Below are 16075 nucleotides of genomic sequence, written 5' to 3'. Positions count from 1 at the left end.
TTTATATTTTTTAAATATTTTTTTATCATAAATATTAGTATATTACTCGTTCTAGTATATATAGATATTAAGTCCCTAACAAATAAGAATCTTTTACATAATAGAAAAACGAAAGAATATCTTTATAGTCATAAAATATTAAAGAGTTTGGTGGAAATTTAAGTTGACCTCGCCAATAAAATGTAGATGTGTGTTTTTTCTTTGTTCCTTTCCCACTTAGCTTTATTTATTTATTTTTAATTCGTATGAATTTTTAGGTGAAATAATGATGTTGAATGATTTTTGAATGTATGAAAAAATATAGGATACTAATATATATTATGTGTTAATTTATTATCAATAATAATTAATTATTATATTTTAAATACATGTATAAGGAGACACATTTAGAAAATACATCGATGAAGATATTTTTATTAGACACATTCACAAAGACACTTCTATTAAACACAATTATAAATAAAAATTGGTAGAAATTGATAGAATTTTTATTGATAACGTAACGGAATTATTTTTGAATTGGAATAAAGGAGTGAACTGAAAGGAGCAATATTGGAAGGAGGTGTGCCATTTGTTAGGGTTAATGGGATGCATGCATTTGAGTACCCAAGTGTGGATCCAAGGTTCAATGATGTTTTCAACAAAGCTATGATAAGCCACACAAGCATATTGATGAAGAGGGTTCTTGAGTCCTATGAAGGTTTCAACAACATTAACACTATAATTGATGTTGGTGGTGGTCTTGGTATCAATCTCAAAATGATCACTTCCAAATATCCAAATATCAATTATTATTATTCCTTTTTTATTTTTTATTGTTATTTTTTATATATATATTTTTTGTATATTTCGTAGGTGTGAAACATGTGGGAGGAGATATGTTTGAGAGTGTTCCTAACGGAGATGCCATTTTCATGAAGGTGATATATGTAATATTATTCAATTTTTTATGTTGGAATTATCAAATTTTAGAGATAAAAAATATACTTTATTCTATAAAAAATTATTCATAATATATAATTTCATTTTTTTAAATGTTATATCGTTTATAGTGGAATATATGAAAATATTAAATTAGATATTTTTGTAGCAATTAAAATATTTTTTTATCATGTGGCTAAATACTAAAACCAATTACATTTGTTATATTAATAAAAGAAGTATTTTATTTTTACTATTATAATATTTTATCTAACTTATTACTTTATATATAACATACAAAAACAAGGAGGGGAAAAGACAAAATTGTATATTTTTCTCATATTTTACATTTGGACATGTGACATGACTTTATTTTTGAAACCAAAAATTTCAGTGCATACTTCATGATTGGAGTGATGAACATTGCTTGAAGGTGTTGAAGAATTGCCATAAAGCCATTCCTGAAGATGGAAAAGTGATTGTTGTAGACATAATGGTTCCGGTTTTTCCGGAGAATAAAACCGCCGCTAAGGCTGCTTTCAAAGCTGACTTATTGATGATGACTCAAAACATTGGAGGAAAAGAGAGAACCAAACATGACTTCATTCATTTGGCCACTGCTTCTGGATTTTCTTCCATCAAATTTGTGTGCTCTGTCTCTGGATATTGGGTTATGGAGTTCTACAAGTAGACACACTTATGTATCTAGAGTCATATATATATATATATAACATTCACGCTCTAGTTTCTTACCTTAAAAGCTTCATATTTTTTGTTCTAGTTATTGAGTAGATTTTTGTATTTTGTTTGTTTAGTAGTGATCTAACATTGAAATATTATTGGATTTTACCCCGAATATACGATCATGAAATATGTCAATAATTAATAGTCAAATTCAATTGGCGAAAATTAAGTAGTATTTTTAATGTTAAATAACAAATGTACAAAATAAAAACTCAGAGATAAAATATTGTCAAACAAAGTAAAACAAAACCATAATTCTTACAGGTCCTGATAGTTATCGTTGCTGTCATCTCCCTGGTCCTATTAAGGTGGCAATTTAGGTAATGGTGTTGGTGCTTGTCATGGATCCTGTGCAGAGGACAAGGAGCTCCCTCCAGCAGTAACGCTACCACCAATACATATCTGGTCACAGTACACTGCCATCTGGTCTGCACTTGCTCAATTTACTCTAGCTCCTACCTGAGCTCCTACCTCAGGGACTCTGTCTCTGTATCGTGAGCATCCCTCGCTGCAATGTGTGCAAGGAGCTTGTTATATCTCTCTTTAGCCAGATGCATCTGGTGACTCTGGTTCTAAAGGCTCTGAGTGGGGCTCTGAACCTACTCCTACAAATCGATGTCCTCGGGATTGGCAATGCTAGTGGCCGAGATAGATGAACCCCTCAAGGTGGAGGTGCTGAGGTTTCTCACAAAGAACAACCCCAACCCGTGGCATGATTCTTGTACGGCTCGGATGCGGTCTTGTGCCATACCGCATCAAGATCGACGAAAAAAGCAGAAGAGTTAGTTGTTGCCGCCCCCCCACTCTGTTGACATTGCTGGGTTGCGATCTTCAAGTTCTGCGTATAGTATTTCTATACCATATTATATGCAAAAGTAATTAGGATGACAATTAATTGAAAACGAATATATGTTATGAAATAAACCATGACATTTACTCACATAATAATCTACAAATAGCTGATAGACAAATCTCTTCTTATTCTCCTTCAAAGTGTGAGTATACTTGAAGGTCTCTTCCATCATCGCCTCATGATCCAATGACTTAGACTGCACACGTTGAAACAATAGGTTAAATCAAGTGACAATTATTAAAAACCAAAGATAAAACGAACTTAACATACTAAAACAATAGGTATCAGTAACTTAGGTGTATTAACACAACTAAGAACAAAAGAGAGATCAGAAGTAAAGGAAAAAAGAGAGAGAAACCGAGTCAGAGAAGTAATTGTGAAGTGAGTTGTACAATGAGAGAGGTGTTGCTTTATAGTTACAACAGATTCTAGAACCTAAGGGAACACTACAAGAAAAACGTTGAGTACCATCAGATTAAGTGTCGTAGAATAGTAGCGTCTTTACCGGCGGATTAAGCGTGGAATTCGTAGTGTCAAAAACCCACTTATTGGAATGCTACGTTTTGGTAACCCGCAACATGTTACCGTTGGATTTATTCGCCAGTAAATCCGATGGTAATTATGCCTTAAATTCAAATAGTGAACCCTCTTCTCCCTCATTTGAATTTCTCTTTCTCTCTCTGACCCTCTCGCCTTCCACTCTCTCTCTACCCCTCTCATCTCTCTAGCAGCCCTCTCCTCTTCAGAAGCCCCCCTCCGAGCCGGCTGGCAGCCTTTTCTTTGTCGGCGCTGTTCGTTACCGTTGCTTCTACGAACTAAACTAATTAGTTAACTGATTAAGTTATTTTGGATATGTTATGACTGTTTGTAAGTTTTAATTCATGACTGAGGTTGGTTGGATTTGTGTGTGTAACACCCCAATTACCCTAGGCTTTACCTCTAGCCATAAAGCAAAGGTTAATCAGAGGTTATGACAGTTCTAAGGCTTATACATATTTATATAGAAGGAAATAATATATTCTAGAAGTCTGATGAAGGATTAAGCTCAAAGACAGAATTAGAAAAGTGCAAAACGTTCATACGAAGCTAACGCACAGGATACAAGGTATAGATGCAAGAGAAAAGAACATATATAAATATAAGAATATAATAATCATAGGGAACTAGCCGCAACTTGCGGAGTTTAAGCCGACTAGTTATATACAGACATACGGAATTTGAAAGTTAAAACAGCTTATACAACTTATCTCTCAAGTAAGCCTCTAAGGTCATAAGGTTAAATATACAAAAGTGAGAGAATACTACGACGAAAGTAAAATAGAAATGTACAAGTAAAGAACCATACTCCACTCTGTCACCATGTCCGCAATTTCACCGAGGTGAATTACGACCTGCATCTGAAAAACAACAACAAAGAATAGAATGAGAACCGGAGGTTCTCAGTATGGTAACAGTGCCCAATGATGTAAGACGTAAGGCTCTGGGAGTCGAAGGCAATCCTAGAACTTCACATCACATACTGATATTCAAGCTTAGAACAAAAATAAAATAAATAAAGAACTTAAACCATAAACCGGGTTATCTAAACTTAGGGGAATTCTAACTAATACTAATCACACCGTTGTATCCCACAGTCCTCACCAACCTAACCTCCGTGCGATTCTATCGCCACCGCCTACCTAACCTCCTCAGCACCAAACACTCACAATTAATGCAAACAAGTAAGACACAGATAGTTTTCATATACAACAAGTAATTCAAGAAGCAAGTAGGCATGTTATACAATTTGACAAACTCAAGTAATCAAAGCAAGCAAGCATATAGAAAATGCATATGATGAATGTCTATACTATTGGCTCGTGATATCACTTGTCGGTCTATGAATGCCAACCCGACACATTCTTTCGGATGTTGCCTTTCTGCCACGTCCGAGGATATAGCGCCTGGCACGCTTTTGTTCCGAGAATATAGTGCCTGGCACACTATCGTTTCGAGGATATAGTTCCTGGCACCCTTGTATGCTCATTCCGAGGATATAGTACCTGGTACACTCTTGCGGCAGAGAAGGAAAACAACAACAACATGTATTTAATCATAAATCACTCCAAGGATATATTGCCTGGCACACTATCATTCAAAGGATATAGTACCTGGTACACTCTCAACATTCATCAGGATCATTCATTCCTTTTTGAGTCCTCAACTCATCACATCCATTATCAATTCATACTTTTCCATTCCGAACTCATCAGTTCATCAATTTCTCAATTCATTGTTAGAACTCACCAAGTTCACTACTCTTCCTTCTTTCTCAACTAAACTCATCCTCAATACACAAGAAATCTAGACCTTCGTTTGCTAACTTTTCAAAGAAAAACCAACTAAAGCTTCTAAAGGTCCTGCCCATGTTTCAATGCTCTAAAATAAGCCAAAAACTCATACCAATCACTACTTTAACCATTTTCCCAATCACACAACCTTCAAAACCATTCAACAATTCTAAATCCAACCTAATTCACATTCTCCAAATTTCCATTAACCTTATTAACATCAATATGGCTTCTCACCATTTTCATCATTAGTCAACTATACCACATCCAACATTTAATATCTCAAATTATCAACCCTTCAACACTCATCAATCCAAACATCAAATATAAAACACTATAATCAAGCCTCCACCAACACCTTCACCAATCATTATTCTTTCACTATCAATCTTCATCAACAACCTCATTCATGCTTTATACCAATAATCAACAATATACATTCATTCAAATTCAATATACATCATACCTCAACATCATTATTTAACAATATTTACAAAATTAATTCATCAAGCATCATCAACCAACCAACATCAATAACCACTACAAATCCTCATCAATTCCAACAATTATCATCAAACAATAACTAACATTAACTAACATTATAATACATCATTAGCACCAATAATCCTCAACAATCATCCTCAACCACGCAATAACCAACAATCAAAATCATCATCAACATCCCTCTTCTAATCTCAACACCCACCATCACAACTCATCAATAATCATCAACAATACCAACAACCCTCCACAACCATAACAAATCTCAACACTCATCATCAACCTTCATAAATCACTAAAATACCAACAATCATCATCAAATCATATAATCATTATCATTATTATTCCAATTCCTTCTACACAACACCACTACAACATCAATATCCATCATTATTCATCCACCATAACAACAACCCTCCTCAAAAATAATAAAATGAATAAATCACACATTCTTCAAAATCAAACTCTAATATATACAACTCATAAAATCTTCAACACCATTCACATGCCAAATTACATAATTCAATCCTATCTTAAGGTCAACTAGCCTAAGTGTCCAGAAACATTACATATTACAATAAAAGAACCGAAACCATACCTTGGCCGATTTCCAAACGCACTAGACACCAAAATCGAAGCCACCAAGCTTGATCCAAAGCCTCAACCAACTCCAACAAACACCAAAGCTCAAACTAATAACACATATATCACCAAAATCAAAATCTAAGATACACAAAACAACTAAACACAAGAGTTTAGTAAAACCTTACCTTTTTCAATGAGATTAGGTATAAAATCCATCAATTACCCGCTACTAGAGATCACCTAAACAAGCAAAACCACAAAACTTGCTCAAAAACTAAACAAAAAAAACACACAGAACTCTAGGGCACCAAGTGAACATAGATTTTTTACCAGGTTTCTTTAGATAGAAAGGAAGAGCTCATCAAGAGCTTCACGTGGCCACAAACGGCTCGTCAATCGGAGCTCCGAATCAAAAGTTATGGCTCTTGGAAGGTGGAGGTGAATAGTAACCATTCCCTTCTTCCTCTCTTCTCTCATAACCGCGCCCCTCTTTTCTTTTGGGGAAGAAATGAGCTCAAAGCTCATTTAATGAGCTTACATATGTTGGGCCTTGGGTCCGGTTTGGGCCCGGTCCAACCCGTTAGCATTTTTGGTTCGTTTGGCCCACTTTGGGCCAAAACCTTTAAGATTAGTATCTAGTTTTCGATTCTAAATTATTTTTATCCTTTCAAAATAATAAATCAACTTTCAAAACCTTATTTTCCAAAATATGTGGTACTGGACAAACTAGAGCCGGTACTGCCAGTTTAAGCGCTAGTACGCATTTTTACAAAAACTTTCAAAGAAGGTACATTTTCCAACTCAAAAAAATTCACTGAAATCAAATTTCACCTTTTTATTTTCAAATTAAAACTTCTAAATTTTGAATCTATTCTGGGCACTAAAACTATTATTTTTATAAAAACGGTTTTGCATGAAAAACTCGGGTTCTTACAGTGTGCACCGTAAAGGTGGATATATGTCAAACTTTAGGAGAGGTTATGCCAAATTTTTAAGAAAAATATAAATGTACACAAAATTTGTATTGTATTTTCTGATTTATGTTATTTAAAGTGTCTATGAATTTTATCTTTGCTATTACATTCTTTTTGTGACTAGTGTTAATTGATATTCTCTTTGCAGACATGACGAGAGATAGAGGTATTACAGATCGACCACATGGTCGTGGTAGAGGGAGGGATTCTACTGGAATCCCTGGGACTTCTCAGTTGTTTCACTCTACACTGACTACCCCTGTGACGTCATAGGCAATGGGTGCACAGGACTAACTATTCATCATGGTCCCTGATCCTAAATACGTGGCTGTTATTGTTGCGCCACCCCTGCAGCCAAGAAGTCGTATGTCTATTTCATCAGATTGGACTCCTCCACTGACACTGCGTCGCTAGAATCCTCTCACAGTCTCACTGATCGCAGCTAGATGCCCCACCACCACCTCCCATCGTCTGCGATTTGGCTTGATGAGACTTCAGCGTGAGTACTATTTTAACTCTTTTATATGCAAACCATTTTAGTTAGTCAGTTTAATTTAGTTATACTCGTTTTTACTAGTTTTAGTAGACTTCGGTTGTTAGGATAGGTTCGATTTAATTTAGTAGGTTTGAACTGCTTATTCTATTTGATAATTCTTTATTGTTGCTAGATGTTGCTGTTTGTATGAATTGTTGATGGTTATAGTGGTTAGTGCATTCTAGTTATAGATGAAACTCTGTCGAAATTTCTAAAAAATCTAAGTTTTTCATTGATAGGCTTGTGTCAAATAACAATGCATGTACACAAGAGAGTGTACTAATGTGATCAAGATATGTACGACTGATAAACCCCATTTTTAGAGTTTATCTTGTATTGAATTTAGAGTATTTTGATAACCTTTTCTCGCATTTAACCGATGAATTGGCATGGTTTTGTAATCTCTCCCGTATTTGTGCTTAAGTGTAAAAACATGCTTTTTAAGCCTTATTTTGATGAATTCTAGTTCCTCTTTGATTCCATAAGATGCCTTGATATGTTTGCTAGTAATCTCAGGGTGAAATAGGTTAGTCATGGATCAAGGGAGCAAGGAAGAAAGCATGCAAGTGGAGAGAAGCACAAAAGCCAAAGAAATTGATCTCGACCAAGCACGTGCACGCGCACAAGGCGCTCGCGCGTACATTGCAGAATCGGCCAGGGACGCGCACGCGTACCGTGCGCGCACGCGTCGATGACCGCACATGACTTCATTAATGCAACACGTGCCTGGCGATTTGAGAGGGTTTTTTGAACCCATTTTGGTGCCAATTGCTAGGAGAAAGGAAGAAAAGGATGAAAGATTAAGGGGAAGGCATCCAACAAGTCTAGCATATAGTATACTTAGGATTAACTTAGAGTTTAGAGAGAGAAACTCTCACTTCTCTCTAGAATTAGGATTAGGGTTAGATTAATCTCTCTTCTTAGATCTAGGTTTAACTTTTGTCTCAATTTACTTCTCCTTCATTAAGTCTTAATCTTCTCCTCTTCCCCTTTCTAGTTATGCACTTTAACAATTGTAATTCTTCATTTTGTTTTGGATAGATTGTTGTTCATTTGTTTTCTTTCAATAATGCAATTTGAGGTAATTCATGATAATTGTGATTTCCTTGATTTGTTGTTGTTAATTCTTTGCAATAATTGTTGCTAGTTTCATTCTTGTTATTGATTTACTATGCTCTTCTTTTATGCCTTCCAAGTGTTTGATGAAATGCTTGGTTGGATTTTAGTGTAGGTTTTGTTCCTCTTGGCTTAGGTAGAGTAATTAGTGACACTTGAGTTATCTAATTTCTTTGTTGATTGATAATTAGAAGTTGTTAATTGATTTGAATGCCTCTAAAGCTAGTCATTCCTCTAGGAGTTGATTAGGACTAGAGGGATCAAATTGATTCATCCACTTGACTTCCCTCCATGGTTAAGAGGTTAACTAAGTGGGAGCAATGAACAATTCTCGTCACAATTGAGGAGGATAACTAGGATAGGACTTCTAGTTTTCATATCTTGCCAAGAGCTTTATTAGTTGTTAGTTTATTTTCATTGTCATTTACTTTCATGCCTCTTATCAAAACCCCAAAATAACTCATAACCAATAACAAGACACTTTATTGCACTTCCTAGGGAGAACGACCCGAGGTTTGAATACTTCGGTTTATAAATTTAGGGGTTTGTTACTTGTGACAAACAATCTTTTGTATGAAAGGGTTATTGTTGGTTTAGAAACTATACTTTAGAACGAGATTTCATTAGTGGAATTCTAAACCGTCAAAAATCCCAATCATCAAATGGGTAGTTAGAATAGTTTGAACTTGTACAGGTCATTATATAGTTAGGTGGGAGAGTCTATGCTAATCAAAGATTCAAATCCTAGTCCACTTAACCATAAATGATCCTACCTTGACCCTAACCCCATTACAACCTAAATGAAAGACCTCATGATGAATGTATGCATGCATTGAATAAGTGTTGATTGTTAGAAGAAAATCAAATTTTGGAAAGCATGATTAGAAGAGAATTGAGTGAATTAACCCTTAAACACTCGAGTGAATAGAGCGGATACACATCCGGTGAGGGTTCAAAAGTTCAATTACATGGGTTCACTCATATTACTTATGTTCTTGCAAGTTTGAACTCTTTTTAATAATTCAATACAATTGTGGTTTGAACTCAATTCCTATTGCCTAGCTCTTGTGCTTACACATGCTCTCTTGGAAATTGATACGTTTGAACTAAGCATTTCCATTTGCTTTAGATAATTGCATTTAGATAAGTTCATATAGTTTAGTGCATCCAAATAAATGTCATAACCCTTAGTTCCTTCTTATTTTAGCATGAGGACATGCTAAGGTTTAAGTGTGGGGAGGTTGATAAACCCCATTTTTAGGGTTTATCTTGTATTGAATTTTGAGTATTTTGATAACCTTTTCTCGCATTTAACCGATGAATTGGCATGGTTTTGTAATCTCTCCCGTATTTGTGCTTAAGTGTAAAAACATGCTTTTTAAGCCTTATTTTGATGAATTCTAGTTCCTCTTTGATTCCATAAGATGCCTTGATATGTTTGCTAGTAATCTCAGGTTGAAATAGGCTACTCATGGATCAAGGGAGCAAGGAAGAAAGCATGCAAGTGGAGAGAAGCACAAAAGCCAAAGAAATTGATCTCGACCAAGCACGCGCACGCGCACAAGGCGCTCGCGCGCACATTGCAATATCGGCCAGGGACGCGCACGCGTACTGTGCGCGCACACGTCGATGACCGCACATGACTTCATTAATACAACACGTGCCTGGCGATTTGAGAGGGTTTTCTGAACCCATTTTGGCGCCAATTGCTAGGAGAAAGGAAGAAAAGGATGAAGGATTAAGGGGAAGGCATCCAACAAGTCTAGCATATAGTATACTTAGGATTAGCTTAGAGTTTAGAGAGAGAAACTCTCACTTCTCTCTAGAATTAGGATTAGGGTTAGATTAATCTCTCTTCTTAGATCTAGGTTTAACTTTTGCCTCAATTTACTTCTCCTTCATCAAGTCTTAATCTTCTCCTCTTCCCCTTTCTAGTTATGCACTTTAACAATTGTAATTCTTCATTTTGTTTTGGATAGATTGTTGTTCATTTGTTTTCTTTCAATAATGCAATTTGAGGTAATTCATGATAATTGTGATTTCCTTGATTTGTTGTTGTTAATTCTTTGCAATAATTGTTGCTAGTTTCATTCTTGTTATTGATTTACTATGCTCTTCTTTTATGCCTTCCAAGTGTTTGATGAAATGCTTGGTTGGATTTTAGTGTAGGTTTTGTTCCTCTTGGCTTAGGTAGAGTAATTAGTGACACTTGAGTTATCTAATTTCTTTGTTGATTGATAATTAGAAGTTGCTAATTGATTTGAATGCCTCTAAAGCTAGTCATTCCTCTAGGAGTTGATTAGGACTAGAGGGATCAAATTGATTCATCCACTTGACTTTCCTCCATGGTTAAGAGGTTAACTAAGTGGGAGCAATGAACAATTCTCATCACAATTGAGGAGGATAACTAGGATAGGACTTCTAGTTCTCATATCTTGCCAAGAGCTTTATTAGTTGATAGTTTATTTTCATTGTCATTTACTTTCATGCCTTTTATCAAAACCCCAAAATAACTCATAACCAATAACAAGACACTTTATTGCACTTCCTAGGGAGAACGACCCGAGGTTTGAATACTTCGGTTTATAAATTTAGGGGTTTGTTACTTGTGACAAACAATCTTTTGTATGAAAGGGTTATTGTTGGTTTAGAAACTATACTTTACAACGAGATTTCATTAGTGGAATTCTAAACCGTCAAAAATCCCAATCATCAACGACCACCCATGGCCGAGCTATAAGAAGATCCCAACTGAGACCAGAGAGTGATGGTTGAGTGTTAGTTTATATCTTCTATTTTGTTTAATTATGTATTTAATTTTGATTAACTCGTGCTAAATGTTCTTTCTACAGGAGAAATTTATATGGGACAAGATTCATGATCTCATGATTAGGAAGATCTTTGACCATCAGATGGCTAGGCAGCTTCAGCAGATGTTAGAGGACGTACGTGAGCACTGTGACCACCTCACCATTTGGTTCTGTCCGGACATTAAGAAGTTACTATACGTCTATTGGGAGATTGATAAAGGGTTCAAGCATTGCCGTCTCACCAACAAAGCCAACAAGACATTGGCCAACTCATCGAAGTATACCGGTGGGTTAGCAACTTCATGAAGACTAAGGCCGGGCTGGTAAGTAACTTGTTTCATTTTGTTATTAAGTCCGTTTAGTATTAATATAATGTCACTATTACTTGACTTAACCTGTGATGTCAAAATGTGTAGTCTAAGTCGTTGGATCGTGAGGCGACGATGACGGAGGCCTTTAAGTATACCATACGTTGAAGGACAACAAGGAGAGATTTGCCGATCATCAGGCCGCGGATCATTACGTGAGTAAATATCACGTGATATACCATTTTTAAATTAATTGTAACCCTAATAATAAAATGTGTTACACAAAACTCCTGCACATAGATATTAGAAGCCAGAACCTAACAATCCCAGCGTACAGAGACGAAGGCAGCAACTCCACTGCACCAGTCGTCGATCTTGATAGGGTTTGGTGTGAGGCCGTATCCGAGTCATACCAGAATTGCGTGTATGGACTGGGATCGTTCTTCGCCGACAACCTCTGCACATCCACGTTGAGACATTCATCCCCTCTGCCACCAGTCGGCCCGTCGATCCTGAGGACGGCGTTGATTTACGGAAGCAGGGGCGTTGCTCCTCACCCAAAGCCTTCACCAACAAGCTCAACAGCTATGGGAGTCTGAGGAGAGGTATCAAGCAATCCTCTCACGCATGACGGACACATATGATCTCAGGCTGGAATGGAGGCGGGAGCTAGAGTGGCTTCAACGGATGGAGTGGAATATGGCGCTATACGACAATCAGATGTGCGCTGGTGGCAGCCACGCTACTCCTGGTGGCAGTGGCACTGCTAGAGTGGCACAAACATCACCGCCTAGGCCGCCGCCTTAGCAACAGGACCAGCAGAACGACGACGATAACGACGACTTTCAGTGACTAGGGTTTTTATACACTGAATGATTGTATAATATCCTCTGTTATTTGAATTTTTATTTAATTCATGCACTTAATAATTTAACATATTTGGCTTTTATTATATAGAATTTGACTACTAATTGTGTAAAAGTTAAATTTAAATAAAAAATTTATAATTTCACTACTAATTTCATAAAAAAATATTAAAAAAATTGAACTTACCGTTAGGTTCTCTAGCGGAAATATCCGACGATAAATATGTGGGAACATAAAAAGTTTGGTGCCAAATTTATCGTCGGAAAAAATTTGCCGATTACTGACACCAGATATCACTACAACATTTTGGGTATATGGCCATGGTTTTTTTTGTCATGATAAAAAACCGTACCTATAGACCCTCTATGGTCATGGTTTTTACCGTGATAAAAAAAAAAAGCTACGGTCACGGTTTTTGGGGGGTGACCTAAAGGGGTCTATGGTCACGGTTTTTTATCGTGACCAAAAAGGGTCTATGGTCACGGTTTTTCAAAAAAAGGTGACCTAAAAAGGTCTATGGTCACGATTTTTTGGGGTGACCTAAAGGGGTCTATGGTCACGGTTTTTTGGGGTGACCTAAAGAGGTCTATGGTCACAGTTTTTCAAAAAAGGATGACCTAAAAGGATTTATGGTCACGGTTTTGGGGGGTGACCTAAAGGGGTCTATGGTCACGGTTTTGGGGCTGGCCTAAAATGGTATATGGTCACGATTTTGAGGGGTGACATAAAAGAGTCTATGGTCACGGTTTTTCAAAAAAAGGTGACCTAAAAGGGTTTATGGTCACGGTTTTTTGGGGTGACCTAAAGGGGTCTATGGTCACGGTTTTGGGGATTGACCTTAAATGGTCTACGGTCACGATTTTTCAAAAAAAGGTTAGCTAAAAGGGTTTATGATCACGTTTTGGGAGGTGACCTAAAGGGGTCTATGGTCACGGTTTTGGGGGTGACCTAAAATGGTCTATGGTCACGGTTTTTCACCGTGACCAAAAGACATCTATGGTCACGATTTTGAGGGGTGGCCTAAAAGAGTCTATGGTCACGTTTTACGAAAGAGTGACTAAAGGGGTCTATGGTCACGGTTTTTGGGGTTGACCTTAAATGGTCTAAGGTCACGGTTCTTCAAAAAAGGGTGACTTAAAAGGGTCTATGGTCACGGTTTTGGAGGATGGCCTAAAGAGGTTTATGATCTCGATTTTGGGAGGTGACCATAAACTACGGTTTTTCAATTTTTTTTTAAAACCCCTCCCCAATTCCCTCCCAAAATTCTCATTCCCTCACTCATCATTCTTCACTTAGGAGTAAAGGGTGAAGATAACACTTGGTCAGACCAAACTGTAATCCGGCTGGTCAAACTAAACCGAAACCCAGTTGGTTTAAATGAAACGATGCCGTATCGCTTAAAGAACATTCAGAAAGCATGCGTGTGCCCCTAGTCCCTAGAGCTTCCTTTCTCCCTTCTCCTTCCTTCTCCCCAGTCCCCAAAGAAAAATGAAGCCCTAGCCTCCACCACCGACGCATGCGTCGCGCTCGACCCTAGCCTCCATCGTCGCTGCCGTTCTTCTCACCACCAAACATTTATTGAGTTTAAGGCATGTATACTAATTCTGAAAAATGTACCCGGGTAGTTGTTTCATTTTAAGTATATTTTAAATGAATAAGCCTTTTGAAAATAATCTGAAGTAATTACATGTTGCATTATGTTTATTTGCAAGTTATTCTTTCTATTAGGCCAAATGCACATAAAATGCAAAATAAAAAAATGCATTGTAGAGGATAAAAGTGTTTTCCTATAGTGATATTTAGTTAACTTATAATTGATTTATAAAGTCAACCGCATTAGCATGTGTAGAGGCTGATGTGTTCTTCTATTATCCATCGATGTCTTATTTGTACGAAGGTGAGAACCCTGCAGAGGAAGCCAAGAAAAGCAACCACGTGCAGAGAAAAATCGAGAAATGCCAGAAAGATCGTAAGCTTGATCCTCATGTTGAAGAGCAGTTTGGTGGTGGGAGATTGCTGGCTTACATTGCTTCTCGACCTGATCAATGTGGCAGGGATGACGGGTAATGCATATAACTATTGCTTGTTTGGGTTGCACTGAATTTTGTCTATTTATTCTTGATCTGTTACTTATTTTATTCCTTCTTGAATGCTGCAGCTATATTTTGGAAGGCAAGGAGCTTGAATTTTATATGAAGAAAATCCAGAAGAAGGGAAAGGGTGCTGCTTGATTATTCTATTCTCATACTTGTATTTTGGATGGGATGGAATATGTCTTATAATGACTTTAGTTATCTACATGTAATATTTTGATGTGTTGTGTACTTTTTGAAAAGAGATTTTATCTGGTATTACATGTAATGGACAAATTACACTCTATTTTGATTTGTGTTGTTTGGATTAAAAACATATCTAGCTTATAATGAAACTTTTATGATTTAGATTTCTTGAATTTCTTATTTTTAGATTTATTTGGTGATTATCATTGTTTTGGGATGTGATTATGCTTTTAAAAAAAATTAAATCACATAAAACAAAACAGGCTATGGTTACGGTTTTCAGGTAGGGTGACCATAAATAGACTATGGTCACGATGAAAACCGTGACCATAGATAAGACTATAGTCACGGTTTTAAGAAGGGGTGACTATAGAAGCTAATAACGTGACCATAGATAAGGCTATGGTCACGATTTTAAGGAGGGGTGACCATAGAGGCTATGGTCACGGTACCGTGACCATACCGTGACCATAGATAAGGCTATGGTCACGGTTTTAAGGAGGGATGACCATAGAAGCTATGGTTACGATAAAAACCGTGACCATAGATAAAGCTATGGTCACGGTTTTAAAGAGGGCTGACCATAGAGCTATAGTCACGATCAAAACCGTGACCATAGATAAGGCAGGTTATAGTCACGGTTTTAAGGAGGGGTGACCATAGAGGCTATAGTCATGGTCAAAACCGTGACCGTAGATAAGGCTATGGTTACGGTTTTAAGGAGGGGTGACCATAAAGGTTATGGTCACGGTTATAAGGCTATAGTCACGGTGAAAAAACGTGGCTTAAAGTGTCAGAATTTGAAAATTGAAATCGTGACCATAGAAACCGTGACCATAGACCTATGGCCATAAGAGAATAGGCCACGGTATAAAACCGTGACCATAGGTCCAAAACCGTAACTATAGATCTATGGTCACCCTTTTTACTAGTTATGGTCATGGTTTTTTACTATGACCATAGGCCTTTTTTTTGTAGTGATATTCGTAGTTTAAAAACTAAATCCGCTGCTAAGTTTGTCGGAAGTTACTAGCAGACAACAAAATCTTATAGTAAATATTTACCGGCGAAATTTATACAGTAGAATTAGCTAACAAACTCTTAACTGACTCCTAAACTAGAAAAGTAATAACCAACTTTAAAAACAGGAAGGTAAGCAAACAAGCTAACTACTTTTTATAACTAAGTCCGTAGAGACTAGCAATGATTTGAGACGTAAAACATCTACTATGCAATACTCATAACACACATA

The 16075-nt window shown here is 36.8% G+C and overlaps 2 protein-coding genes across 3 annotated transcripts in view; both read left to right on the top strand.

Moving 5' to 3' along the window:
- The window catches only part of LOC107473077 (anthranilate N-methyltransferase), a 3886-nt gene extending 2107 nt beyond the window's left edge, over nucleotides 1-1779 (top strand). Inside the window, exons 3-5 of the mRNA XM_016092608.3 lie at nucleotides 531-817; nucleotides 856-920; nucleotides 1316-1779. Of these exons, the coding sequence (XP_015948094.1) occupies nucleotides 531-817; nucleotides 856-920; nucleotides 1316-1612 (649 nt within the window). The 3' untranslated portion in view covers nucleotides 1613-1779. The remainder of the gene's footprint in view (nucleotides 1-530; nucleotides 818-855; nucleotides 921-1315) is intronic.
- LOC107473095 (40S ribosomal protein S8) overlaps nucleotides 1-14929 on the top strand; it is a 22110-nt gene extending 7181 nt beyond the window's left edge. For both annotated transcript variants that reach the window (XR_008005898.1, XM_016092626.3), the window contains exons 2-3: nucleotides 14442-14607; nucleotides 14703-14929. Coding sequence is in view for 1 of the 2 variants with exons in the window: in XM_016092626.3 (XP_015948112.1) it covers nucleotides 14442-14607; nucleotides 14703-14775 (239 nt within the window). In the remaining variant the exon portion in view is untranslated. The remainder of the gene's footprint in view (nucleotides 1-14441; nucleotides 14608-14702) is intronic.
- The last annotated feature ends 1146 nt before the right edge of the window (nucleotides 14930-16075 follow it).

The sequence above is a fragment of the Arachis duranensis genome, chromosome 2 (assembly GCF_000817695.3).
Source record: "Arachis duranensis cultivar V14167 chromosome 2, aradu.V14167.gnm2.J7QH, whole genome shotgun sequence".
NCBI classification, from domain to species: Eukaryota; Viridiplantae; Streptophyta; class Magnoliopsida; order Fabales; family Fabaceae; genus Arachis; species Arachis duranensis.
Note: the sequence above shows the minus strand (reverse complement) of the source record. Positions and strands in the feature narration are given on the sequence as shown.